The following is a 27,451-nucleotide window of genomic DNA, read 5'->3' as shown; positions in this document are numbered from 1 at the left end:
AGTCCATTCAGTTGAAAAGCTGTAGGCAGATGGACTTGTTAATTACTTGAGCGTACGCTGCTTAAAATTTCGATTCCCTTGGAGACTTGGACCCTCATGTGCAATTTGCACGAGTCTCCAAATCAGGGCACTCCGACTAGTCAGCTCGCTGAAGTTTTGAAGGCTCGAATGAGTGAAAGCACATAACTCACACCCTCCTTCTTTATTCCGCTCACCGTTATCTTGCTTTACGTGTGAGCCTCAGGTCCATCAGGATCTTTTAACGGGTACTATTCAAAGCAGTTTGAAAGAAGGATACTTTTCGTAAAGACACCAACTCGTGTTCACCACGTTGCTCATTTCCCGGAAAAGTCTCGAGATCCAATAATCCAAGCGCCTTGCCTCGTGTACTAAACGAGGGTTCCTGCCAGCAAAAACCATGCATCGTTTCCGGTGAGCCTGCTGCTCTCAACCTTTCCAATTACAAACCTCATTCGCGTATCATATATCTCGTCACCTCACTGCTGCGATTAAACGGCTTCTTCGCTTTAACTTTTATTGTTGACGTGCCTTAGCAAAAGGTCCGACCCTATTACCAGGAGTCACCCGTTTGACGAAGACTGGTTCACACCGACATCTGAGCACAAGCAATTACTAGCACTCCCGCCTGCTAGTGACTTTCGGACATCACTCATACTACCAGAGTGCGTCACAAACTTGTCTTTTCGACCTTACAACTCTCTCACAATACAGGTTCCCAGCCTTACTCGCCGTTTTACGCTTCTTCGCTCCTCCTCCGGCGATCCTCTTACACTTGACGATCTCAGGTCTAAGTTTGCGGAACAGAGAGCCCGTGGTGTGTCAAACCAGATATCAGAGGAGGAAGAGGACATGATCCTTGAGACGCTAGGGCGGATGCGTACCAAAAATGCTGTGCTCGGTCCCACTTCGAGCAGCAAACTTGAGGGCGGCTCTGACGCTAATGCCACAGACTTGGGAATGGAATCCGACTACACTCATGAGCGTACCTCTCATATATCTACCACAACCTCTTCGACCACATACCCGGCTTCGTCCGTTACTTCATCACCATCCCCAAGTTCGCGTTCAACAAAGAGGTACAGCAACAATCTTTTTGCATCTGGACGCTTTCGCGAGTACAGCTATCTCCGTTCTGTGTCGCAAAGAAGTGGTAGCAGCCGTGGCGCAGCCTCTATAACACCATCAGACTCCGATCATAGTCTTAGAGAAAAACCCTCGTCAAACTACTCCGAGAGCTTGAGACCTGTGACCCCTGAAGGCAGCGGTCCTGTATCTTCAGTACCTTCCAGCCCCAACGACAAGACTCCTTTGGCTCGTTCCACATCGTTGATATCCTCCATCGAAGATTTTCCTTCGCAGGCGCTTGCGGACAGCAACAAAAGTAACACACATCCATCAAGTAACAATTCCGTCAGCGTTCAGCGCGTCGAACTTGCTCTGGAGTGTGTTATACGTGACTTTGAAGAGGAGGCTGAGGATGAGATACTCATGCCTAGAACAGCACATCCTGCTCCACGGTCAAGCGATGTAGAACAGTCGAGCACCTCATCTCCAGCTAGTGATTCGACGTCAGGAGCTTCGGTATGGAATTTGATTGTTTCAATAATTGCATACTGAAACATGATGTCAGACGCAATCGCCCAATGACTACGAAGGGGGAACCGCAATATCATCAGATAAACAGATGAATATCGACAACGAGAGGCAACGTTTTTCACCAACCCCATTGGGTCGTGCGGGTACCATCTCCCCCACTCCTCGTCTTCCAGGTTACATCCCTGGAATGCCTCGTCCCATGACGCCTCGTGATCCTTCATTTGACTCTGATGATGCGCGTGCGCATTCCGCAACTCCACGTGCGATGTCACCTACGCTCCCAAACGTGAATGGAGCGTCACTCATCACTACAACCTTCACTTCAAGCTTACTGCGCCGAGGTTCAGACGCATCTCGTAGCACCCCACGACCCATCTCGCCGTCCGTGACCCCTCCTGCAAGCTCGTTTTTATCACGCAGTGCTGGTGGTCAATACTCGTCGGACAGTCAACGCGAGAGCGCGAGTGGTACTGACCAGGAAGCCTCTGTGTCATCCGCCTTTAGGAGGAAACCCGTATCTCCATTGACGGGCTCCGCCCTCCGGCCCATGGTCGTATCTTCTCGACCGGGTACTCCATCTAACATCACTTGGAATGTCAACTCACCCTCTAATATACCTTCTACCTCCAACCGCACTCACAGCAGGCGGGGTAGTTCTTCTAGTCACAGTCACAGTAGAAACGGCAGTCTGAGCGCGGACACTGATCTTCAATCTACTGCAGATAAATCCAAATCTCCAAATCGGCCAGTTCGAGTGCCTGTGCCTCCTGAGAGTCCCGTTTACCCTCAAGCGCCCAATGCTGGAGCGCGGAATCATTCGACTAGTCCTGCTCCTGTGGACTATCGTTCTCCATCCAGCCTTTCAGGTGTCATCAACTATGGATCCTCACGTTCATTTTCGAGCCGCAGTATGCGGTCTCCCACTCCCACTCAGTCTCGGTCCACTACCGCCTCTCCCGCATTCTCTTCAAACGACTCCCCGAGCTTCTCGAACCATGCCACCGTTCGTTCATCAAGACATCATCACAAGTCATCATCGCATTTCTCTCTTGGACTTTCTCAGCCTGTTGCCTTTTCGGCATTGACTAACTCATCTCAGTCTTCACTGGAATCCACTGGATCTAGTTATCACTCATGGTCTGCTGAGCAGAAGAAAGATGTAACTGTCGACTTCTTCAGTGATGTCGAACAACAATCCAGGTGGCATGATCTAGACAAATCTAGCTCCGTCACTCCAGGTAGCTTGCAGGATGATGAGGACTTTGAAGACATCATACGTCGGTATGCAGGTCTGACCAAATCTGATTTCGTGGTCATTCAAGACAAGCTGGTGAGCGCCGCGCGTGCCAAGGAAAACAATACAGAGCCTCGGGAGCGGACCAACTCGCTGCGGAGACGGAGACCATCGACCTCACAGTCGAACTACTCGCAGAACGGTCGTGATAACCGGGTTCGTCCTCTTCTCTTACTCCAATTTTACTTCTCACAACGGGTCACAGGTTGCAAGTCCGCCGCCAAACCAACCGGTTGCTTCCCAGGTGTCCACCACCGGACGGCGCTCCCCAGCGCCTGATCAAGCTGCCAAGGCTCATGCCCTGCTTGACTCTGTCGTGGGGAGCATCCCCCGCGCACCCACAGTTGGCGTCGTGACTGATAGCAAGGTGGAATTGGAGGATCCTGCAGAGATCAAGACGTCACCTACTACTACGCGTCGCAATAGGGATTTAGCTCGTGCCCTTGGCTTCGGAGACGAGCAAGGAGTTATAGATTCACCGCAGGACAAAAGTCCAGCTGTAGAAGACATTCCACAGTCCAATGATCCACCGAAGACCCAGGTACCACCGACAACAGCTCCCCAGCCAGTCGCGTCGCTTACTCAGGATGATATTCAGTTGTCGTCCGATGCCTCACCGTATAGCCTCCCATTCCGTTCAGCCTCGGTACGAAGTCCTCAACCATTGATGGATCAGACCGAACTCGTAAACGAAGTTCGGCGGAAAGCAGAAGCTGCTACTGCTGCTTTGATGAAGACGCCTTCTGGCCAGAGATTTACTGACGCCAATGCCTCAAGCATATCTGTGACACGGAAAAAAATCTCCCCCAGCCAAATATCTGCACCCCATTTAGTGTCAGCACCTACAAGTGTAGAAACCATCCCTCTTCCGCAACAGCCAAAGACTCTTACTTCCACTCCTCTTACTCATCAGCCCTCTCTGAACATCACCCAGAGGATGAGGCGTCTCCGTAATACTCTGAGAGTCAAACAGCCAGTTCCGAGCGGTGAAGAAGTTACTCCCTTCCCTTTGGACCTCCAGCCTACCACTGCACCACTCCCCTCAGTTTCTCTGGACCGCAGGCCGACATTGCCTCTTCCCAAGGGCTATGCTTACGGAAGCTCGACAGATTTGGGCAAGGCTAAGTCACCGACATCAATATCCAATCCCCCGGCCTCAGCTACTCCTGGCCTGAGAGGCTTCATGTCCCGCTTCCGAAAGCGTACAGCAGATACTCCAGCTGAAAATAGTAATGGGCTTTCGCGAGCTTCTCCAACCACACCTTCTTCGACGACTTCGTCACACCATAGTCAAGGCCCAGTTGGTTCTCCCGTTAATACCGTTTCACCCGCATCGGCACCTGTTCTGGCTTCGACTTCCGTGCCTATAGTAGGTGGCGTTCAGCCAAACATCGACGGACCGCCAGCGATGGGCAATGATTCTGCTGCTGTCAAACAGTTGTTTGAGGCAGCTACGAATCTTGGTCTTGATCAAGCCGCATTAAATGACCTGTTAGCACGGTCCGCCTCAGTTTCATCACGTACAGCGGGTTGGTCTTTGTCAAGGAGTACATCAAACATTGCAACAAGCTCATCCATAGCACGGGGTGATCTCTCGGCAATGCGATCTCGATCACCTCTCCCAGAACCACAATTCAGCGATGATGGCGGCATCAGCAGCGGAGGAGACGATAGGACTGTGAGAAAACTCTCCATTCGCAAGACGAGGGAATTCAGTCACAATCATCAAGGCATTCCTGAGAATCCCGCTATTGTCAGGAGAACACTTATCTTTCCCTCGGACTTTCGTGCATCTAAAACCGACTTGAGCCAGATGGCGCGTAAGCCTTCGGGTAAGCGTCATCGTCGGCCGGGCAGCGCCACATCTGCACAGTCTGGTCGTTCAGTACATGACCGCGCACCTACACCACCGCCACCGAAGTCGAATGGAGGAAAACGATTTTCGACTGATCGGTCACCTCCTTTACCCACATCAATAACCGCTCAAGCCGAGGCTCTTTTAAATCCCTTAACGTCAGATGCACCTGTCGAGAAGCCGAACTCTGCGTATGATTCTCTGTGGGTAATTAATTTGCCTGTTTTTCCGTATCTAATGCTTACCATCAGATACGACATGTACGCTGGTGAGAGCAAAAATTCAAATGCACCCGCTGACGATGCGGTGGACATTGGAAACTCTCATGAAGGGCATCCCGACGGTGCTGCCCTTGAACTGATTGAGATGGCAAATGGCGAAACAATTTGGTATGTCCTGTTCTATTGGGTAATTAAGCCCACCCACTAGTTTATTAACTGTTTTTAGGTCAATAGTGAACGGCTTGCGTGACGACGACCTTGAATCAGCTTATGCCAGTAGAACCAGTCTTACATCCGAATATTCTTTGCGCGATAACACTGAAGCCCTGCAAGTATTTGTCAAGGAACACGACAGATCGACGTCAAAGGGTAGTGGTTCGTCGTTCCTTTCCCGTAAAAAGCCATCACAGAGCAAGAATCGACCTGAAACCAAGGTGAATGGTCTTGCATCATCCCCCAACGTCATTTTTTGCTAACGCCGGAGCAGGTTTTTTATAGGTCAGTTCTTGCGCTCGGTACGGAGAAGTTCGGTACTAATTGTGTAGCTCCTCCACTCATATTGGTCGTTTGATCGAGTCACTTTCCCAGGGGATGGACGCCGGTTCATTCAATTTTGGTAACCTACCCCCTGACCGCTCTACGCCATTATCATTCCACTCTGACCCCGATGTGCACTGGACAGTTGAAGAAAAACTGGAACACATGCTGGGATCGATGAGAAATCCTTGATTGCTGGAGTTAATAATCGTTTATGCTATATTGATTTTTTCTCGTCATCTTGGGCTCGCTTGGGTGGAGAATTTACGTTTACATAGGCGTTGTTATATTGATATTCGTACAGGCCATAATACATGCATACATATTCCTTGTTCTTCCGACCAACACCTTACCCGGTCCAATCCAACCACCTATTAAGATTCAGAGTGATTAAAGCCTCTAGCAATAGAAGGTCATGACTGAAGCTATATTGTAATGTTCCGTGTGAGGGACCAATTGGCGTAGCTTGGGAGAGCTTCTGGAACTTGGCGATGCTTGTATTGGGTCCGGAGAACAGCTTTTTGAAATTCAACATGTAGCGGATGATATTTGAAATATCGTGGTGGACTTGCCTCGTAAGACCTGGGGTCAGTGTGACATTTTCGCCATTCATATTGGCGACCATCTGCGGAAGGGAATCTACGAGCGCTGAAAACCAATTTAATATTAAGGCATCGTTGCGACAGTACTAACACCGACTTACGATGTACTGGATCCCTGTTGGACCAGATGTGCCATCGGAATTTCACGATCACCAATAGTTGCGACACCGAGGCCACCGTTTGGCCAATCGAGCACTGCAACGGGACTGCGATTGCTAGATATCTGTAATGAAAGTTAGGCGTCGCCTTCCAAAATTTGGAAGACGGCACTGACGGTGGTACGTGCTGAGGTAGGCGACAAGTATTGTGTCTCGAACTCGAAAAATACTGGCTTGGTGTCCTCGCCGATGACGATGCAGCCATTGCGAGGATCATCCCTTCCAGGTGAAGAAAATCTCGAAGAAGTGAGCCATTGGAAAGCAAATTGGTTGTTTTTTGATAATGCTGGATTGGAGGCTTTATATCCCCGGGGCATGACGAGTGCAAGTCCCAACTCGTGATATTCAGTCACGGAAATTGGATATTATTTTGATCATCGTGTACTTCGAGGAGGAAGAAGACACACATAGATAGAGCGATGCAAGGCGATGCATCGTTCATCTAAAAGCTGCGAAAAGTTCCGGCGTTGTTTCAGCGTCATCACTTTTGGGATTGAGGCGGACAATTGGAGATTCAGGAGTCCTTGATTCATCCGGCATGTCAAACAGCGTTCTGCTACCTCTCGGAACCTGTTTTTTACTATCTTGGGCGACTAGCCTGGATCTGACGCGCTGTGCGTGGCATTTGCGCAGAACCCCGTAGGGGGAAGGTGGAGGCGGGTTTCGGTGTTTCTGTGTCATTAGGCTGATTACGTGACTAAAGGCAACGAGTTTGAAGAGTTCCATGTTTTCCTGCAAAAGGTAAGTAATTATTCACAAGTTCCGGAGCGTTCTGCGCAGCTAAAAGGCTAATATTAACCACACTGCCAAGCGAATTGCCTATCAGGTATACACGATCGACATCGTATATTGAACCTGGCTATTTGTAGGTTTTCACTAGAAAGTGACGCTGAACTTTGACGCGCGAGCAATAATCTGGCGATAGATCAACCAAGAGTAAAAAATAGGTCAACTGGGATTGCAGGAGTAAAAGTCACGTAATACGACTTTCCAACAAGATTCGGTCTCATGAATTGACCTTCCATAGGGGCCGCTTTCGTATCTTTCGAGTGACGTGAACAGCGCTTCCACTAGGATGCCCTCCGCCGAATGCTAAAACAACCGTTTCTTCTGCTCCGTGCCCTCGTGCGATTCCCTTCTTCCTCATCTCTATAACATCCTTCGCAAATTTAAAACGGGCTTGATCAGATCCTGTGAATATAAAGATAAATGCTCGGTACAACGTTAATAACCGATAGCAGCATTTACCAATTTCAAACGCGCGTGATTCGACCGCCGATTTAAACATGTCGAAGGGCACAAGGGAAAATACACGCAACAGTGTGTCACGACCGGTGTGGCCTTGTGATGGATCGGACTCGGATGCATTAATTTCCAGGGCATTTGGGAGTGTAACCACGAGGAAGTGAAAAACATCATCTCTCAATCTTTGGGCAAAGTGACCAAAGACAGACGTAAGCGATAGTTCAGGGGTGAGAGATCCATCTGGCGATGAAGGAATCGTATCGATGAACTCGAGCCATTCATTGATTGTCTCCACATTGATCGACTGTCTGCATGCATCATAAGCATAACCGCACAACTCATCCATGCCTCCAAGAAGACAACCAGCTGCGAGTACTCCTCGTGCATTGTCGGGCCGGATGAGACTTAGCGAAACCGATGAATATAGATATCCTAGCGCTGGAATGCCCCCGGAAATGAACACTAAGTAAAGACATAATCAAAGACACGATTGTGCATACCTATGGCAAAGCCCTGCAGGGGTAATAATAATTCTGTCAGCTCCTGTAGTTTCTAGATGACAAATTCCGCCCAGCACGGGCTCCGAGGACGGTGGTTGTACACGATAAGAAAGTAATATTTGAGTCAAATGTGACCTTCGTATCTCTCCCCCGCGTTCGGTGGCCGGAAATGAACGGAGTAATAAGTAAAATGGCACACGTACTTCTTGGGTAACCTCCGGCTCATGCTCAAGCTGTACATATATCACACGCTGAGCTCCGGACTGAGGTGAGGTTGACATAAGATGCGCTAGCAATGGCGATTTTGAAAGAACGATGGCATGAAGGCGGTAGATATTTTGGTGCACATGCTAAATGGAAAATATGTATTAGGTACAATAATCTGATGTGGTGAAAATTCGCCTACCAGTATGGTGTCGGCATAATTCTGGAAGTGTGATTATTAGGTTTCGTCTCCTAGAAAAATTGCGTACATACGCCAGTCTGGAATCCCGCATGGTATAGGTGATGTACAATCTCCTCATTGTGCATTTGATACGGAGGTCTGCGTAGGTTGAGCAATTTCACAATTGCCACGCGTTCGAGTGGTAGACCCAAATGTCAGAAAGTCGCACGCAAGGAATAGATATCAAATCAGCCGACTCACTGCGAGAAACCATTCTGAGCCACAACAAAATTCGTTGGCTCACGGTGACTACCATTGAATGAGCATTCTGACTGTCCGGTAGGAGGTGTAACCCCGTTACTCGAAACGTCGTTAGCTAATATGGACGTCGATGATGTTGCATTCATCGCAATAGAAAAAAAGAAAGAGGACAATAAGTGGAGAAGGGGTTGCTGGTACTTGCGTGTGCACTGTGTAGTTTGGTACTGAGGAACCAAGTCACGCTGGACGTCACATGTCACGGCAATACACTACTGAGTCTACTATGATTACACTTGTGAGCAGCTAATCAACGTCTGTCGATCCGTCACTGTCTACAGCTTTAGACATCACTTCATTGAAACAAAATGAGTCTTGAGGTTGTTGGTGAAACCGTTCGCAGCAGCTAGGGGTCCACAAACAATAGGGTAAGGGGACGGTGAAGAAATATATTCAATGGCCGCGAGAGATAACTGAGATTCAGAAGCCCGTCATTACAAGTCGCACGCAAAGAAAAGGTCTTTTTTCCCCACCATATGAGACCGGTCCGACGTAAAAGAACGCAAGTACTAGATATTACCCTGAAAAGATTAATGAATATTAAAACTTCGATACCGTGCAAAACAGGGACAGATACGCAAGCTTACCTCTGAATCTGGTGAGAAGGCTTTGTCAACATACTCTTGACAAGATCCGTGATTAAAACGTCCATGACGCCCGTGAATTATATATCTGCATACCTTCCCAACGACTAGCACCTCTAAGATAGAATCGAAATCGTAGATCCAAGTTTCCTGTTCGATGTTTCACGTCGTGTTGAGCAACTCACGAGATCCCAACTGGCTGCGCAGAACCATGACAGCATGCTAGTCTCAAATTACTGCTGTGTTTGCAGCAGACGCCTTGAGTTGACTCCAAAGGGCAACCTACATTCTCTGTGACATGAGTTCACGGATTCGGCTGTACACAATTTAGCGTCCTGGTCACATTCGATATAATGACAGCAAAAATGTCCCATGTAATTTTCACCTGTGCTTGTTCCGGAAAGCGATGGAGAAGGAAATATATGTTTTCCTCGCAATAGCACGAGGTGAATGGACTCTCGAGAAGCATTGCTAGTTAGGACTCCGACAAGCACCCCTACTTCGGGCGGAGGAAAGTCTCGGTCCCGTATCCTGGTGCTAAGTAGTCACCGGATTGGATCAGCTTTGTCGAGCTTGGGAATCTCGTTCCAGTTTATGAATTCGAATAATATTATTCGTCATCTGGCCAAATCGATATTCCGAAACGTTTTAAGGTACGCTGTGCTTTGAACGTTCAACGACACTAGTTCCATGCCACAGAAATTGCCTGTGCTTGATAAGATATGGGAAGTGCCGAAGAGGCAATGCAGGATATTATTGCTCATGAAAAATGGGGGACACCGGGGCGCACGGATCCTATGTTATCGCTGTCAGCATGGGGGGAACAACCGAAACTTTCGACTTACAAAATTGAAACTGTATCCCACCGCTGAGCGAGCACGGTCACACAGGATTGGGTCGGAGCATTTGATCTCGTCCCGATCAGATCATGATCTGTCAATAAGCTTTTGATCGATTTTCTTGATAGTGAGTCCGGGTGCCTTATTAGTCTCACTGTAGATTAAGATTCTCCCAGCATCCAATCAAAGAATTGGCCAATTGCAACCTGCATGGGGGAGGGGGGCTGCTATCAGTAGAAAGCTTGCTGCGAAAAAACCTTACCCCGCTCTTGTTCATGAGATTGCTGTTGGTCTGGTCCGCCAGGCAAGAGTCCAGGAACCATGATGGCCATCTAAAACATCGTGTCTTTGAGGCCAAACAGTCAATAAATTTAGCGCACGCGCAGTAGAATGACTCTATAAACTGTTAGCAGTATCGACGGATAAGCATATAAATTTCACACAATACGGGGATTTATTATCATCTGTCTGGAGGTATCTCGTAGGACAGTGAGAATATTTAACGCTCGAACCGCATAAGTGAATTCCTTACGGACCTTTAGCTTGCGATGATAGGCGGCACAGCTCGGCATGCTAATGAAAATTCAGATGTTCTCGCGGGGATGAGATCGATATTTCCAGAAAGTACAAGGAGAGCTCAAGACAGCTTGGCGTCTGGACATGTCACGGAGCCAGCCAAAGTGCGAGGGGGTGGCCACTAAGTTGGACAACATAATTTTCCGCACAAACCGCACGAACTTTGGATCCACATGGATATACCTGAAATGATAATCGATTAGATAGGAGGTGGATATTTATTTCCACTATCTAAAATCTATTCGTAAGCAGACAAGCAGCACTCCCTAATTGTCTGCGGATATCGTGGAAATCGACATCGTGAGCTGTAAAATAATCTATAATCAGTACCGCTCGAGTGCATAACGGGTAGGCAATTGCAGAATTTGAAACGCCTCCTCAGGATAGTAATGCTAGACTCACAGTCCTCGACCTCTCCCCATCTTTGAATCTGACTCGAGACCTCAACTTGTGCAGCCACAGCTGCTTCCTCGACAGTAATATGCCTCTTCACAAGGGCAAGCGCAATCAAAAAAGATTTCGTCGCATATGTCACGCGTTCCATGGCTAGAATGGTCAATGTGGTCCCCTTGGCTTCAATGACAGCTTCATGGCACTCACCGGCCAACTCCCAGGGATCCATCTCACTCAAGACGGCGTCAAGCTTAGTTCGCGTTTCTGCCGACTGTGAGTGGAACAAAATTGAGGTAAAGACTTGTATATCGATGTTGAATGTGGATGTGGCCCATTCAATTAATGGATCCCAGTGCTTGTGTTGGAGTTCTACCAACGGAGGTGGGTCATCATGATGAAAACTATAAAGCTGTGATCAGATTAATCGGTCTTGAGGAAACAAAAACGGACCAGATTGTATCGGTGTCCAAGTAATGAAGAAGAGATTCTCGCACTTCTGCGCATGTTTTTTCATCATGGAAGGCATCGATGGCCCGTGATGCTATGGAAGTCTGTGCTAGTCAATGACAGGGATCATACCATCGTTGAGCACTCGTACCACGGGAAGAGCATGAGGTTTCAGCAAAGTTTCCTGGTTTTCCCATTCGTTTGCAATGAGTGTTGCAACTAAACGCTTGTTTCTGGGTAACAGCAGGGTATTGCCAGATGGTGTTTTCAACGCTCGCATGTCAAGCGTCACGGTGAGTCCGTCATCTCTCTTTGAGATTCCTACTGTCTGCCAAAAACGCTTCAGGGTAGCCTCAGCACCTAAAAATGCATAAATAAATGATCACGACAGCCAGTTTTGCAATGCTCACGATTTGTCTCCGACACCACCGTGCCATCGGGAGGTAACGAAGCAGTAGCGAATGACCTAGAGAAACTTCGTACGCTCGAGTCACACGAGAGCCTTACACGAGCTGGTGACTGCGAAAGTAGTCGTAGTCTGCAGTACATGAGGATGGCAAACGAGAGAATTACGAATTCGTTGAAGTTAAATAATTCGGCCCTCTACCGTGACGCTGCATCATGATCATGTGATGTAGTACTAAGCTAAGTGACTAAGTACCTCAAGTGCGCAATCGATTGAGCGACTGTCAGGCAATAAGTAAACGTAGCTATTGGTGTGTAAATTTCAAGGTGATCTAGGGGCCCAGCACGAACTACACGGCGTCCGTAGTCCGTGACCCGTCCTAGTATAATCGAGAAGTTGAATCCCAAACACGTGACGTAATACATTCTGAGTCTGCAAATATTCTTTAACGCGACCGTGACCAAGATGCCGCAAGGGCAGCCTGCCGGTAGACGAAACCAACCCCAGATCTCTTCATTTTTTGTCCAGAGCTCCGCGACGAAGAAGCGTGCACTTCTTTCCTCACACTCTCCCATAGACTTAACTATAGATGATTCTGATAGTGACTCGGACGCCGAAAGGCAGCCCCCTATAAAGAGACTGAAGACGAAACATCCAGAGTCCCCTGCAAGTCAATGGCGTTTTGACGCCTCTTCCAGAGGGGATAATTCTCGTACTGCGAGCAAACAAGATCTTAAATCGCGCTCACGAGTAGACTTGGAACGTATTCTACTCGAAACATGCCCACGGTCGGGACACGCTGAAGACAGAGAGAAATTGAGCACGGATGGTGATAGTTCTCAGGATGGAAATGATTCAGACCCTACGTTCACCCAACTCCGAGCAATGTTCTCTCTCAAAGGTGGCAGAAAATCGCGTGCGAGACCTGTCATTAGGAAGACGAAAGCGGCCGCAGAGGTCGGGCCTAGTGGTGAGACCTATACGCCCTACGAGGCTCAGGTATGCCGCAGTGCTGAGTGACATGGACCTTTTGCTCATTTATTTATTTTATTGATGTAGGCTTTATCATTCATCAAAGACCATCCTGGGACAATCCTAATGATCGAGAAGGGTTACAAGTTTTATTTCCATGAGGAAAGCGCGAAAGTAAGTCAACTTAGTAACTTAGTAGTTGTGGAATCTTCGCGCGTTATGAAACACAGCTACCATAGATTGCCAGCGGAGAGCTCGGAATCGTTGCTTATATGAAGCGGAACCTTCTCACTGCCTCTATTCCCATTCATAGGAAAGAAGTACATATGAAGAAGTAAGTCATAACTTTAGTTATTACCTGAAACTCATTTGATCCTGAATCAGGCTCCTCTCCAAAGGTCACAAAGTTGGTATCATCGAGCAAACAGAAACAGCCGCCCTCAAGAAAGCGAGCGAGAACAAGAACACTCTTTTTGAACGCAAACTTACTCAATTGTACACGGCGGCAACGTAAGAATTGACTTTGCTGTATACTGAATCGATCAATTGACCTTGGTGTAGTTATGTTGATGAGGTCGGATCTGTCGACGACCTTGGTAAATACTCTGCACCACCCCTCTTGTGTCTTGTAGAGAGTCAAAAACCCGATTCTGCCGAAGGTGAAATCAGCATTGGTATGATTGCGATTACGCCAAGTACTGGTGACGTCATTTGGGATGAATTTCATGGTATGGACAATCGAGTAACCACCTGGAATTGCTGACATACAAAGCACCCAGACACCGTCATGCGCGCCGAGCTCGAGGTAGGTTTAACATAATTAGAATTTAAACACTACCAAATCGCTCTTTAGACAAGACTTGTCCACACAAGGCCTGCAGAATTGCTAGTTCCTGCCGAAGGTCTTACCAAAATGACTCAAAAGGTTTTGACACATTTTGCGAAGTGAGCGCTGTCTCATTTTTCGGATGGAGAATTTGTGCTGACGACACTTTTTACGATCTCCAGCGCTTCTCATGATCAACGAATGAGGACGGAGTATTTTAATTCTGCATTGAGCGGCTCGGAAGCTTTTGATTTTATCACAAACTTTTATACAACCAAAGCTACTGCCAGCGCCGAAGAGCTTAGCCCAGGTGAAATATAATGCTACAGCTATGTCCTGTGGACGTTCATGAGGTTGTTGCAGATAAACTTCTGGCTCTTGTCGCTGGCCTTCCTCAACTAGTTGCCGTATCTTTAGCCCACTCTATCAAGTATCTCTCAACATTCAGCATCGCAGACGCGCTTTTAGGTGTGAAGTTCTTCACAAAATTCACCGAGAGGAGTCATATGCTTCTCACCGGCAATACCATGGCTAACCTGTTCGTACTCGTCAATATAGTCACATAACAATGTCCCTGACGTGTACAACCACAGTGAAATATACCAGAACCAGACTGACTTCACTGCGCATGGTACATTGATGTCGATTTTGGATCACACATCCACGAAATTTGGGGCGCGGCTCTTGAAGAATTGGATTGGCAAGCCATTGACAAACAAGCTGTACGTACTTCCTGGGACATTGCAATCGCAACAGCTTACCGTTATTTGTCCAGGATCCTGAACCAGAGAATAGATGCTGTGGAGGAAATCAAGTCTAGCAAGTCACCACAACTAGTGGAGCTTTGCCGTATCTTGAAAAGACTCCCTGATCTTGCTAAGGGCCTGTGCCGCATTCAGTACGGGAAGGTAGGAGATGCATGTTTCAGACATATTTATTATAATCGTACTTCAGTGCACATGTCAAGAACTTGCATCGCTTCTTTCGGCTTTCGAAACCGTCGCCGATGCATTCCCGGAACAGTCAGGGGTGTTTAGTTCAAAACTCTTGAATGATATCTTTTCTTCCTTCCCGAACTTTCAAGCACCGATAAAAGCTTTACTGACTACAATTAACATCAAGAAAGCCAGCAGTGGCAGGAAAGATGAGTTGTGGACAGATCCGGAGCAATTTCCTGCCTTGGACGAATACAAGTTGGTCTGTATATTCCTTACCCTCTCTCTCATGCTCCTAATCCCTAGATTTGAAGCTAATCGAAACTGTCAAGTCGGAACTTGATGAGGAGTTGAAGTCCAGTAACAAGTTTTATTCACAAGTAAGGACGTTCACTAACTTGCGTGTTCAGTTCGTAGACTTGTCCGAAAACCATCCCTCGCGTGGACCACTGTCGCAGGCATTGAGGTGCGTCAACATGACTACAATGCATGTTGTGCTAAGTGTTCAATACAGTACTTGGTTGAAATTAAAAAGTCAGAAGATCGAACAGTGCCCACCAATTGGGTGGTGATGTCTGCGTAAGTGTCTTGATCGGCGAGACGTTCTACACTCATAAGATCAACAGAACCAAGTATCTGAGGCGTTATCACACCCCTGAGACCAAGAGGCTCATTGATGAATTATCTCGATATAAAGAAGCTCTCAATGCGGAAGCTAACAAGGCTTTTGCATCATTCCTCAGTTCCATCGCTTCAGACCATTACTCAATAATGCGAGATGTGGTCAATAAGTTGGCCGTAGCGGATTGCCTACTAAGTCTGGCACATGTGGCACACCAACAAGGGTACGTTCGACCAGAGTTCATCGAAGAGGATTCCCTAGAAATTGTGGAAGGACGACATCCAATGATCGAGGCATTACGGACGGATCCCTTCGTTCCGAACACGTTGTGTGTTGGAGGCGATTATCCCAGGAGCAGCGTCATTACGGGACCCAACATGGGTGGAAAAAGCTCTGCTGTGCGCATGGTTGCTCTCATCGCAATTATGGCCCAAATTGGATCATACGTACCTGCGAAAGCCGTTAGGCTTGGCCTGTTGGACGGGGTTTTTAGCAGGATGGGAGGTGCGTCAACCGTTTTCTGGTTTTCATCGCTGATTTCGATGCGTGAAGCGTCCGATGAGCTCGCTCGTGGACGGTCAACTTTCATGATAGAGATGGCACAGACAAGTGATATCCTGCAAAAGGCGACCCACAAAAGTCTAGTAATTCTTGACGAATTAGGAAGGGGTACATCCACTGCTGATGGGGTGGGTTCACAATGTTGATTCTACCAGATTTTCGTATGACAGCATTCATGTAGATGGCCATTGCAGGACGCTGTCCTTCATCATCTAGTGGAACGTGTGAAGTGCAAAACATTGTTCATCACACATTATCCGCTAGTAGCCACAGAGTTGGAAAGGAAATTCCCCGAGGAAGTTCAAAATTTGCACATGAGCTATACAACGGACATCCGAGTGAATGGAACTCGGGATGTGACATTTCTATATGAGCTCACCCCTGGCATCACTTTGGAGTCGTTTGGAGTCGAGTGCGGTCGTCTTGCAGGTCTTCCGGACGATATTCTTCGTATTGCATCAGAACGGTCTGAACTTTGCAGGACTGTCACTGAACAGCGCACACGACGCTCCAGGTTAGTGCATGCTTGTCATCTACCTCCTTTCAGCTCAACACTTTTACAGGACACGCAAACTAATGGCTGCCATTGTTCGCGCGCTTTCAACGCAAGATGCAATGAAGCTGGAAGAACTCCGAACTACAGTACGGCAATTTACGATTGAGTAGTAGGGACGCTCTTCTTTTTTTTCCGCTTAGCATCGGATGGAACACCTTCAGCTTCAACTTCCTCTGCCTTCCTTTTTGATGCTATCGAATTATGTTGTTTGCTGTGTTGAGCTTGTAAGGCTGAATCCACTTGAGAGCACAGCTTGTGGATAGCTAATGATGAACCGAACCGCTTCGAAGCGACGAGTCGTCCGTGCAGCGTGCGCCAAGCCCCTGAGTCCCACACGTTTTGACTACTGCTATCGACCTTGCTTGCCTGACGAATGCTAAGCATGACCAATTTGAAAAGGTCTTTGATTTGTGCGGCCGAGAGGGAAACTTGGTCGTCGCATGCTGAATCGATAAAGTGGAGAACATTTGTGTGGAGTTTCAGAATGAAAGATAAGATATCTTGTGAGTTACCCTATTAAATAAACATGGGAGGCCTATCAGTCTATTCTGAATATAACGATGAAAAAATATCCTCACCGCTGAGGTCGATAGAGTAAGAATTACGTTGAGCAGCTGGAAAGCCTGGCATTTCCTGTAAGCATTGATGGCTTTCGGAGACGTATCTAGTACGTCATCACGGAGGCGCCACCCTAATGCCGGATAACGAGTGATGAAATCTTTGAAAAATGTAATGTTCAACGAGGAAGCCTTGCGGGTCATGAAGTCTGATAGTGACTCCCTGTACAGCCGAAGAACAGATTTCTCGCAGTCGACGTTCGTTAATACTTTGCACATGAAGAGGCTGCAGTGACTGAGAGCCGCGAGGGCATCCGATGAGTGCGCCTTACGAGCCCTGGTATGCAGCTCGTCCAGTATAGTCTCTGCGTATTCTTGGTCCACTTCCTGGAGTGGATCTTTGAGCTTTGCGAGCCTATTGTTGAGGATACCACGGGCTTTGTCAGATAGCTGGCGCTCGTCCTTGCCACTTTTAGTTGTGAGTTCGATCAACGGCAACACTAAACGCAGGTTATGAGGACTCTGGGGCATCTTCCTCGTAAAAATGTCAACCAAGTCCAAGACTCTGTTCTTGAAGTGAGTAGCTTCTCGCTGTGCATTGACATCTGTGGGAGTCTAAGCTTATACGATCGTCGATGATGATGATTGCCATACTTTTACTTTGTTTGCCATCGCCAGACCTAGAACGGAAAACTTCTGCGAGGTGTTCATCAATGGCCATCATTTGCTCATCATCTACTAGTTCTTCCTCGGACTCTTCATCGGTATTCCCAATGGCAGCCTCGACGCCGTTTGCTTTGAGTGCGTCCTCAATTTTCATCCGAAGTTCGAGAGCAGCTTCGTCACCGTCATCTAAATCGGACTCGTTATCTTCGTCGGAACACTCAGCATCGTCATCGTCATCTTCGTCGGAACACTCAGCATCGTCATCGTCATCTTCATCTTCACTTGTTGCGCTCGCTGTCTCGTCTTCGTCATCGGCGACCAGATCGGCTGGGTTGCGGCGCTCCAATTGCTAGAGACAAAGTCAAATGATGTACAACTGATAGATAAGCAATAATGACTGACGACAACGATAAGATCTATTGTAGTTTCTGTGGCTGCGCTAGCGATACATGAGAATGTCCTGTTGGCTATCGCACGGAGGTAAGACGTGGACTTTTCAAGAAAACCAATGAGCACATCAACAAGCATGTCTATCGGTTTGATAGAGTTGGATTCTGGTTGTGAAATAGTGTGCGATTTTCTGCGATTTTTGGACTTCTTGTCGGTAGAAAACATGGTTGCGGCAGCAGAAATACAAGTCTGAATCACGACAGCTATCAGACTAATTCTGCATAATGTGGAAGAAACACTCGCCTCAAGTATCCCCGCATCAAGCTCATCATCGTCCAAATTGGCGCAGCGACGATGAAGCAGAGAGGCTGACAGGAGGAGCTCTACCCCTCTAGCTGCCTCTTTCATATCACCATCAACCTAATTGGAAGCAATAAATATAATAAAACGCGAGTTGGGAGCAACGAACCTGCCTAAGATGATCTATTGTCTTATAAGCTTGTTGGAGTAGCAGTTGCTCCTCCTGACTTGGCTCCGATAGACACGTGACGTGTTTGCTGTCCTTGTCCAGATGATTGATTGCATTGAAAACCTTCGATATCCACGATTCGTCGTCAACTATCCCCTCCTTTGGCGCCTTGTCACCTAATCACATTGAGTCAGGATCATTTAGTAATTGCCAATCTCATCTCGGACCTTTCTGTGATGTGGTAGGTGGTATCAAATCAGCAAGGCAACCAAGAAGTTTACCGCGACAAATCCGCCGGAAATCCTCAGAAGGAAGACTAGAGGGGGTGACATGGAGCTGCAATGGTGTCAACTTTGACTGTCTCATAAGTCAGAAAGCCAATACGAACCGCAGCAAGAAATCCCTTGGCAGACTTTCTCTTGACCAAGTATAACCCTTGCACAGCGAACCAATTGAGGATGAGCTGAATCCAATCTTCACGTTTTGGAATGGCACCGTTGCGAACGAGGGCCGTGAACTGGTCTGCAACCCAAATTTTTTTAGCTTCGTCTGCCACAGTGTCGCTGTAGTTTTGTTATGAGAAGCCTTAAGAGACTACGGAACTACACATACCCGCTAGACTCATCCATTTGTTCGAGTAGACTTTGGACATACTTCATAATACCATCGCTGTCCATCCTCGACAATATTGATTCTACGGTCTTCGTTTTGGTCAGTTTATCAAACTGTTGGCTCCCATGAATCCCAGTTAACTGTAGGATCAATGTGTAACCAAGCTCGGGTTTCTGCTGAACAAAGTCTTGGATATCTTTGACCTAGTGTAGCATCAGTCATGTGCGAATGAGTAAAAAGACAAGAGCTAGCGTACCACATCTAGTGATATTTTGTGAAGGTGACGGTCTTTGTGAGAAAGATGATTGATCCAAGACCGCATGAAATTTTTCGTGAAAAGCATAGGAAGATCGGTACCGTTTACATGGCGTAAAGCTTTTTTGAAGACAAGGAACCCCCAGAACTTCCGTTCAGGAGAAGATGACGCCCCGAACAATGTCTCTGCAAAGGGCATCAATTGAAGTTGAGAAACTGTAATGTAAAACATACCGTCGACTACTACTCTGAAGAACTCTTGAAATAATGCATTCCGGCGACGTTCTGGCTCGCCCTCAGGGAGAAAGCTGTCAAAAATGATATTCCATACATAATGCAACTGAGCTTTCCATGTCCCCGTATTATTCTGTTGCGACTCATCGCCGCCAGGGGTTTCCTAAGCAGACGGGAAATATCAATATTGGCATCTTACGTTGAACATGTAACTTCAAACCTTCAATATACGCCCAAGGGACGAAAAGTTAGCGGGAGCTAAAATGGCCGAATCTTTGAACATCGGCGCTAGAGTACTTTTCCAGTCATGCTCGGGCATCGCAGGTTGTAATTTTAACGTTATGGCAACCGTTTCTGGTGTCCAAATGTTCTTTTCACGCTCGTATACAACTTCAAGTGTAGAAGCTAGAGCTTCCTCTTTCCAAGAAACGGAAGAGTTTATAACAGCATCAATAGCCTGCCCGATAATCCACCAGGTACATTCTCGTAGCCAGGACTTCTTCTCAGCGAGGACGAGAAGATGGTTGACAAGCTCCTTGTAACTTTCAAGACTCGACGAATTTGTGGCAGACGAAGGAGATGTTGACAGCGGGGTCTGCCGTACAAGGAGTCCAGAGTGAATGACAGTGGCAAGTCCAAAGAGACGAGCAAATAGGACATCGCGTTCCTCTTGACCAGTCATGGACCCCTGAGTCTTCGATCCATCAACGATAATTGAGATGACTTGAGCAGACGTGACAGTGTCCAGCCGAGAAAGTAACTAATAGATGTGTCAAGTCGCAATATAGTCCTCGAAGGGGGGTTCATACCTCGGTGAGGGCAACGCTGAAGCCGAGCCGACTACTTTCCCGAGGACTCGCAAGTCCTCGTATAAGTCGTCGTATAGAGTACGCGACATCATGCGCATTCAAGACATCCAGGCCATCCGTTGAACCAACATTTTCATCATCATCCTCGGAGCCTGGCGAAACCTCAGGCTTGGGAATGTGTTGTCCCTGAAACTTTTCAAGGGAATTAACAAGCTTGACTGTTGCACCGATACGTTCTTTTTTCGATGCTGATGATAAATTCCAGAATAGGGAAAGAGTAGTGGCCATCGTCGTGCATAGATTCCATTCCAAAATTTCCAAAATCGAAAACTGAAGTGACAGATTGAGTTGTTGTGACATGTTTAAATCCAACGGCCTCGGCAAACAAAGCAAAACAACAAGCAACTTCCTCGCCTCCGAATCTAAGTAAGACCTCGTGCACATGAATGGCTGCACAAGTTAATTGTCACCTGTAAAATATTATAGTTCTAAGATTACGTAGGCAAATTTACTACTCCAATGTCTAGTCGAAATGCATCCAGTGCCCCTTTTCACCTATTCTACACTTTGGGCAGTCTGCACGTGGCCCCATCGTAAAGCGCTGCTTTCTCCCCGAAGTTGACTTGGGTCCTGGAGATTGGCTTATTGGAGGTGATGATGGAATTGGCATTTCAGATGATGTAGTCTGGAAAGAGTCATGGCTTTGAGTTGGTCCCTGCGATTCTTGCTGGCCGTCTGATATACCAGGCTGCACATACACCGAAGAAGCCATGGTCACGGTCATGCTTGGTGTTAACGGCTGTCCACCTGCCGGTCCCACAATGATTTGAGATAGGTGTTGGGGAGGACTCGTGTACGTTTGTGACTGTGTGGTTGTAGAGTGTGCTCGGGATGGCTGTAGCAGCCGTGGTGGCGAAAAGACAAACATCGAGGAGTAAGATTTTGAAGCTTCATCTGGGTCGAGTGCCTGGGTGTAGTGAGCAATCGAATGATACTCATTCACAAGCAATATGAAGTTCACACGTCACTTACCATGTTCTCATCCTGTATATCGCCACTTGGCGATGGAACAGGCTCGACGTTACTTGGGCATCCAATTGAGAGGTCGCTAGCTTGCCTCACCCAATCTTCTGGGCTTGGTTGATGATGATTGCTCGAGCTTTGGTTGGAAGAAAAGATAATGGAGGATGCTCGTCTACTCAGATACGTATCCTGTAAAGCAAGTGATGAACGTTTCTGTTCGTACAGCAAACCACTTGTAAGCTGTTCTATATCGTGAACAGTTGAGGTTACTCACAGGCTGGCGTTCTTGGCTTGGAGACCCAGGAGAGCGCGACCTCTTGAGTGAATAGTTGAAGGAACGTGCCATCCTGGTGGATGGCGAGTGAGTGTCGACTTCCATCATCTTCAAGCTATTCAATTAATCCTTGATCAAAGGGGCCGCGGCCAGAAAAATGTTTGTGAATAAGAAAAAGACAGCAAGATCCGCCTTTAAGCTAGAATCAGCATCACAAAACAGAGCTAAGCAGAGCCGGCGACTCGGAGTTAAGGCTAGTACAAATTCCGAACATGATCATAGTACTTTGTTCAGAGTTCAACAAATTGCGACAAGGACTACAAAGCACAGGGTATGTACAATTTGTGAGATATGCATAGCATCTACCGAGTACAATGGCTAGGATCTAGAAACAAGTACAACAATTTCGTAAAAGCAAGCGAGTGATCCAAATTTATTCCTAACTTCCTTAACCTTGCATGTTCAGCCCACCACGAGGCAGTCTAGGCTCGCCCTCAACGTAAAGCTCCCCAGTCTCCTCTCTCAACATGTCGTTGAGCCAAGCGCCATGAGGCTGGATCTTCACACCGCGATTGTACATTACGGCGAGGTACAACCAAGCAGCAGCGTTTCCGACAGTGCCAACTTCGTCAGAGACGTGTGTGCGCGCATACTCACTCATCTCCGAGTATAACTTCTCGTCAGTATACAAATTGAAGAGGTATTTGGCAACCTCGTTGTTATCGCCAACTTCTGTGAGGTAACCCGACTTCCCATGTACGATTTGAAGAGGAATACCGCCAGTGCGGGAAGCCACGACAGGTATACCAGCATGCAGGGCTTCGGAAACTTTGACCTCAAAGCCCTCGCGAAGAGAAAGCTGAAGGGCAATCTTGGCGTTAGCCATCAGAGCATCGAGAACTGTGCAGGATAAAAATTAGTCCTTGGGCAGCTTCGAACGTATGAGGATTACACACGTTGGTCACTCGGGGGCAACCTCATCACAACGATGTCCGACTGGTACATCTTGTAGTCAGGCGAGCTGACAAGGTTCATGACTTGGTCGTAAATGATGCTGGCATCAGGATCATCGACAGCACCGTGGCCACAAATCAATAGCTGGGGCACCTCCGCTTCGGTGACCCTTCCAGACTTCTTGAGCATGGCGCGGAAGCGAGCATAAGAGTCGATGACATTTGGAATACCCTTTGATGGGTCGAAGCGGGCAATTTGGACGACATAGTCTCGCTGAGGCCATTTGAGCTCGGCCATCTTCTCCTTCACACAGAGATTCCGGAATTCGCCCATGTAGAACTGGCTATCCCATGGGTGGAGGTCCTTGTTTAACCCATCGAGCCTTGCAAACAAACACATCAACAAATGGACTAATGAACTTGAACTTAACTCACCAGTCAGTGGCTGCACCCAGTAATGCGAGCTTCTCGACAGGAACATCACTAGGGACGAACTTGCTGACTGGATGGCTGATAAAGAGATCTGCTAGTTGAATGTTGTTCCAAAGGTATTTCCAGACTTCTTCCTGAGGAGATCCCTTCACATGCACGAGATCGCTGCGAATCTCGATGTGCGATCGATAGACGATGGGTAGCTCGGGTCTGACTTTTTTAATGAGGGGAATGAGACCAGGCATCTGAGGGTCGTCTGAAGGGTAAGTGGTAAGCGGTCAATAGGGCCTTGGAATGAGAATAAGAGCTCACCGATGAAAGCAATGTCAACGCCGCCAGGGGCGAGGGGCCCGCCCTCCGCAGTCCATCTAAGTCCATTTTTAAGGATCCATGCATCGAATTGATCTTTCGCCTCCTGGGTGAGGCGAAGGTCTGGAGCAGCAACACCTTGCAAGATGTTGTGGTTGTTTTTCGTAGTGCGGAATACGCTCGGCGATGGGTTCGGCACGTACCTAGCAGTCGTCAAGCGTCAGTTTCCAGGTACAAGAGAAATATAATTATGGGGTGCGGAGAATGCTACGTACCATGCAACGTCAACATCCAGGGCAGTAAGGAACCTGATGAGGGCATGTCGCATCTGTCATGGGCATGAGTAAAACTATACCGGAAGTCGTACAATTTACGCACCAAAGCTACTCCACCTACAAGCGCCAGGAAAAACCACGAGATTATGATCCGATATAGGTCAATTGACGATAAGTTACTCACCCCCTTGAGGTGTGGACGAGAAGAAACCGATCTTGACCTTTTTCTCTCGCAATTCGTCCGCGAGTTTGTTGACGGCATTCCAGGTACCTGGTCCAACAGTTTTCCTGTAAACGTCAAGATCATCTATCAGATGGATCTTTCCGGCCGCATCGACAGTAACTTGATTACGGGGACCGATGGTGAGGCGAGGGTTGTTGTTGGGGCCGTAGTACATGAGACATTTTCTTGCAGCGGAATCAGCTTGCTCATCAAGAGTACGCGGGATCGGAAGTTTCGTGGCGACACCTGACTGGAGGTTGCTGCCTTGATCCAAAAGTGGGGACGGATCAACATAGACTGTGGGGGTCTCAGCACCGGAGGGAACATATGAACCGGTGGTTGAGGAGATGCGATGCTTGATGTTTGGGCGTGTCAGTGAATCAGTGTGGAATGGCTTGATATTGAAGACGATCGGAACAATATCAGCCTCAAGCCACAGATGGGTGCAAAGATTGGGACACTGGACGAATACGTAAGCATCGATAGCAAACGAGATAGAGTGGATACTCGCCTCTTTCAAAAGACCGAGGGTAACACCGGCGCCAAGGAACTTGCACAAGTGCTCCTGAGAGAACTTTTTGATGGTTTGAAGAACGTGGTTCGCAATGTCAGATGCTGACTTGGTGGGATCGTTGGAGGTATAAGGCACGATGGCCGATGCGAAATCGGTGTTGTAGACGGAGTCGTGTATGGAAATCGCGACCTCAAAACCTTGTCCACCATTCACAAGAGCACCAGCAATACCTGCCCACATAGGCTTATAACATGCGATCAACCCATCAGCATGACGCACTGAGAGAATGATCGATCAAACATACAGTGAGGGAGGAGTAGGCATGGACAGCAGGCCTGCCTGCAGCGTCAACGCTAGAAAGCCTGCGCTTGACATGACTAGAGCCTTTGGATTCAAAATCAGTAGAAGGAGACATGGTAAGCGAGGTTGAAACTAGAAGCAAACGCAGCGCAGTATTTAAGCAAAATGGGAATCAGATTGGCGCTGGTAGTGGGGAAAGGACTAATCTTGGTTGAGGATTTTGTGCACCACAAGCGTAAGAAACTCACGCCTAAGACCCTGAGTGCCAAGCAAGAACAATGCGACCTAAACTGGATCTGTTTGAAAAGGGAAATATAGGAGTTAATGAGGGTCTCAAGGTGTCAGTGAGCGGTTCAAAATTGAAGCGAACATCATTGTACATACATACAAAACGTTTCATCGAAGTTGAACAAGCGAAGTTGATCTAATCAAAGAATTACTGTCCCTGGAATAAGTACAGGGTCTTCGGGGTCTTAACCCGTTAATCGTGTCAATATCAGTCACGATTTTGTCAAGTACATACATGACCTGCCCAGACTGTGGGGGAACTTTTGTCTGGGACGACGACGTCTGCTCATCCATCTGCGTAAAATGTGGTACATTGTCTAATTCTGCTCAGTATGTCCTTGCCTCTCATACAGAATCTCATGACTCTTCCGGGCGCCAGTTTCAACCTAGCTCATGGCTTTCCTCTGCGGCTCCCCTCAAAAATATTCACAAGCAAGGATGGAATCTCGCTGGGCAGCAGAAAGGAGCGCGTGAAAGAGGCAACGCTGTGAGTTTATTTCTTCTTTTCTTTCCTGGGAAATTATGTACTCACCGCACGTCGTGTCAGATCGCCATGAGCATTTTCATCACTTCCGTCCTGACCAAGTTGAAAAACCCCGGTCTATCCCCACGTGCAGAAGCCATCTTCACACAAGCTATGACAAAAGGCAAATACAGGTGGGGACGCAAGGCAAAGCTGGCTGCCGGTGCATCCATGGCTATTGCCCTACGTGAAGCACACAAGTCAGATTCCCTCCGTGACATTGCCTTTTTTCTTGATGTTTCACCGCTATCTCTGTCGCGCGCATTCGTAACCGTGGTATCTCTTCTAGATTTTGACCTAAGTTCCTCAGACCCAGCTGTACATCTTCCCATACTCCTGTCTCATCTTCACTCCCTATTACATCCTGAGTCTTTCACTTCTCACCTACCTCCAGATCTCGTTACCATCCTCACACCGTTGTCGTCTCATGCGGTATTGCGTACTGCTACGTCCCTATCGGCTATCATAAGCCGAGAGGCTTGCGCTATACCCGTACTACAGTCTCCCACCCCTCCTATCGCTTGTGCGATGCTCATTCTCGCACTTGAAGCGGAAACACGCAGCCCCCTGCCACACCTAAGTGAGCTGGCTAATGCGCTCGCGTCGCGCTTTGGCTTTGCACGCGGTGTAGTTACATCGCGTTACAAAGCATCCTATGATTTAATCGAGGAATGGATCCGAGAAGTCCCTTGGCTAGATCAATTCGTATATAAGGGAAAGGGCCGCGGTGCTTCTGCCCGGTCGAAGATTCCGAAGCGCTCTATTGTTGCGAAGGGGATCAAAGATGTCATTCAATTTCAAGAAGAGATATGGACCAAGAAAATGTCCGCGCTTGGAAAGACCAGTATCATAATTGAGGCGGATCCGGCAGACGAAGACGGCAAGAATGATGAGGATGCATTTTTGTTGGAGACATCTTCAATCACTGAGCTTCCTGAGCTTCGACATCAACAGCCACGCAAGAAACGAAAAACAAAAGATCATAGCGTCGAGGATGCATATAATTTCCTGCTCAATCCTTTGTCCGCGAAATCGTATACTCTGTCGAATCCTATGATATCCGAGGACCCGGCCGTTTCAACAACGCGTTCTGATACTTCCTCATCTATCTTAACACCGCCAACTGTTCCATTTACAACGCATCTCCTCAGTACTTCGTCGTACGATTCGAAGCATCCTCCTTCTCGTCTCCAGCTACTGGCTCTCAGCCGAGGTGGGGGGTCTGCGGAGTACATTCGAGACGATGAGCTATTCGCAGAGGGTGAATTAGAAGATGTTCTTCGAAATAGCGAGGAACAAGAGGCCTTGAAGCCACTATTCAGACTCCAATGGCAAGAAGATGATGACACAGTCGCACACCACACAGATTGTGGACCACAAACCGCCAGAATGGAGGTGAGTCGGGGTTCGGGACGGATCGATATGGCAGCTCTGGCACATATCCTAAGCGGGGAGGTCGTTGATGACGAGGAATGTGAGGTCGAAAGCGGATCATCGGCGCCGGCGACGCCGAGACACATTCAATCAGATACTGCCGAGGAGGTAAGCGCTTGGCGGCCCCTGTCGCCCGGGAATGCTTTTACGAGGCGTTGCACAAGTATGGATAGGTACGAAGAGGAGTACTGATATGTCTGAGGGTTGGACCCGAGGCACCCTTGCTCCAGCACTTTGACTGTCATGTAAGTATCCATGCGAATATATCGTGCTTAGAATGGTTATTGAACTTGCCTTTTGTTTGAGAGCAAGGTTTTTTTTTTTCATTTGGTTCGTATCTAGCCTGCGCGATATGGCGAATATCACGCCTCCCTAGTGATGTGGATAGCTGGGCCCGATAATCAGATGTTGGAGTGGTGCCTCCCATATGAGCATTTCATCGGGCAACTATTACAGGTATCC

At 47.8% G+C, this 27,451-nt stretch overlaps 9 protein-coding genes across 9 annotated transcripts; 2 read left to right on the top strand and 7 right to left on the bottom strand.

Annotated features, from left to right (window-relative positions):
* Window positions 1–41: 41 nt before the first annotated feature.
* On the top strand, window positions 42–5,833 carry EDB93DRAFT_668503 (uncharacterized protein). Its single transcript, XM_041457047.1, has 11 exons — window positions 42–432; window positions 555–683; window positions 741–1,602; window positions 1,652–3,067; window positions 3,117–3,452; window positions 3,510–4,969; window positions 5,018–5,155; window positions 5,214–5,421; window positions 5,475–5,485; window positions 5,533–5,603; window positions 5,670–5,833. Exons 1-11 carry the CDS (start codon window positions 419–421, stop codon window positions 5,714–5,716), a joined length of 4,692 nt encoding a protein of 1,563 aa, XP_041312156.1. The 5' UTR covers window positions 42–418; the 3' UTR covers window positions 5,717–5,833.
* Window positions 5,834–5,873: 40 nt separating this feature from the next.
* On the bottom strand, window positions 5,874–6,601 carry EDB93DRAFT_1077428 (uncharacterized protein; the record flags this gene model as incomplete). The annotated part of the gene is given in 4 exon segments (XM_041445315.1): window positions 5,874–6,041; window positions 6,058–6,172; window positions 6,228–6,349; window positions 6,392–6,601. The coding sequence occupies 4 exon segments, from the start codon at window positions 6,599–6,601 to the stop codon at window positions 5,874–5,876; spliced, it is 615 nt and encodes a 204-aa protein (XP_041312155.1).
* Window positions 6,602–7,290: 689 nt separating this feature from the next.
* EDB93DRAFT_1219778 (uncharacterized protein) lies at window positions 7,291–8,912 on the bottom strand (the record flags this gene model as incomplete). The annotated part of the gene is made up of 6 exons (XM_041451127.1): window positions 8,507–8,912; window positions 8,436–8,456; window positions 8,233–8,379; window positions 8,030–8,042; window positions 7,533–7,967; window positions 7,291–7,475 (listed from the first exon to the last, which is right to left on the bottom strand). The coding sequence occupies exons 1-6, from the start codon at window positions 8,558–8,560 to the stop codon at window positions 7,291–7,293; spliced, it is 855 nt and encodes a 284-aa protein (XP_041312154.1). The 5' UTR covers window positions 8,561–8,912.
* Window positions 8,913–9,544: 632 nt separating this feature from the next.
* Window positions 9,545–9,767, bottom strand: EDB93DRAFT_1051282 (uncharacterized protein; the record flags this gene model as incomplete). Its single annotated transcript, XM_041444687.1, has 2 exons — window positions 9,545–9,598; window positions 9,639–9,767. Coding segments are annotated over 2 exons (183 nt in total), but the record flags the coding sequence as incomplete, so codon positions are not given.
* A 1,195-nt stretch (window positions 9,768–10,962) lies between these two features.
* Window positions 10,963–12,120, bottom strand: EDB93DRAFT_1077117 (uncharacterized protein; the record flags this gene model as incomplete). Its single annotated transcript, XM_041445292.1, has 6 exons — window positions 10,963–11,036; window positions 11,134–11,277; window positions 11,332–11,525; window positions 11,575–11,675; window positions 11,723–11,931; window positions 11,982–12,120. 6 exons carry the CDS (start codon window positions 12,118–12,120, stop codon window positions 10,963–10,965), a joined length of 861 nt encoding a protein of 286 aa, XP_041312152.1.
* Window positions 12,121–16,545: 4,425 nt separating this feature from the next.
* EDB93DRAFT_1077115 (DNA polymerase phi-domain-containing protein) lies at window positions 16,546–20,729 on the bottom strand (the record flags this gene model as incomplete). Its single annotated transcript, XM_041445291.1, has 13 exons — window positions 16,546–16,962; window positions 17,028–17,611; window positions 17,661–18,021; window positions 18,075–18,311; window positions 18,360–18,482; window positions 18,532–18,707; window positions 18,759–18,867; window positions 18,920–19,094; window positions 19,138–19,346; window positions 19,400–19,584; window positions 19,633–19,795; window positions 19,853–20,392; window positions 20,442–20,729. 13 exons carry the CDS (start codon window positions 20,727–20,729, stop codon window positions 16,546–16,548), a joined length of 3,567 nt encoding a protein of 1,188 aa, XP_041312151.1.
* Window positions 20,730–20,790: 61 nt separating this feature from the next.
* On the bottom strand, window positions 20,791–21,985 carry EDB93DRAFT_1121317 (uncharacterized protein). The gene is made up of 3 exons (XM_041448544.1): window positions 21,739–21,985; window positions 21,474–21,677; window positions 20,791–21,408 (listed from the first exon to the last, which is right to left on the bottom strand). The coding sequence occupies exons 1-3, from the start codon at window positions 21,844–21,846 to the stop codon at window positions 20,965–20,967; spliced, it is 756 nt and encodes a 251-aa protein (XP_041312150.1). The 5' UTR covers window positions 21,847–21,985; the 3' UTR covers window positions 20,791–20,964.
* Window positions 21,986–25,149, bottom strand: EDB93DRAFT_1121315 (glycosyltransferase family 4 protein). The gene is made up of 9 exons (XM_041448543.1): window positions 24,749–25,149; window positions 24,442–24,687; window positions 23,892–24,390; window positions 23,811–23,824; window positions 23,708–23,760; window positions 23,436–23,635; window positions 23,127–23,379; window positions 22,695–23,074; window positions 21,986–22,638 (listed from the first exon to the last, which is right to left on the bottom strand). The coding sequence occupies exons 1-9, from the start codon at window positions 24,857–24,859 to the stop codon at window positions 22,187–22,189; spliced, it is 2,208 nt and encodes a 735-aa protein (XP_041312149.1). The 5' UTR covers window positions 24,860–25,149; the 3' UTR covers window positions 21,986–22,186.
* Window positions 25,150–25,267: 118 nt separating this feature from the next.
* Window positions 25,268–27,181, top strand: EDB93DRAFT_1076815 (uncharacterized protein; the record flags this gene model as incomplete). Its single annotated transcript, XM_041445272.1, has 2 exons — window positions 25,268–25,519; window positions 25,580–27,181. 2 exons carry the CDS (start codon window positions 25,268–25,270, stop codon window positions 27,179–27,181), a joined length of 1,854 nt encoding a protein of 617 aa, XP_041312148.1.
* Between the last annotated feature and the right edge of the window lie 270 nt (window positions 27,182–27,451).

Source organism: Suillus bovinus (assembly GCF_016758785.1).
Source record: "Suillus bovinus strain UH-Sbo-P2 chromosome Unknown EDB93scaffold_5, whole genome shotgun sequence".
Classification (NCBI taxonomy): domain Eukaryota; kingdom Fungi; phylum Basidiomycota; class Agaricomycetes; order Boletales; family Suillaceae; genus Suillus; species Suillus bovinus.
The sequence above is the reverse complement of the archived record's forward strand: the minus strand, read 5'-3'. Positions and strand labels throughout refer to the sequence as shown.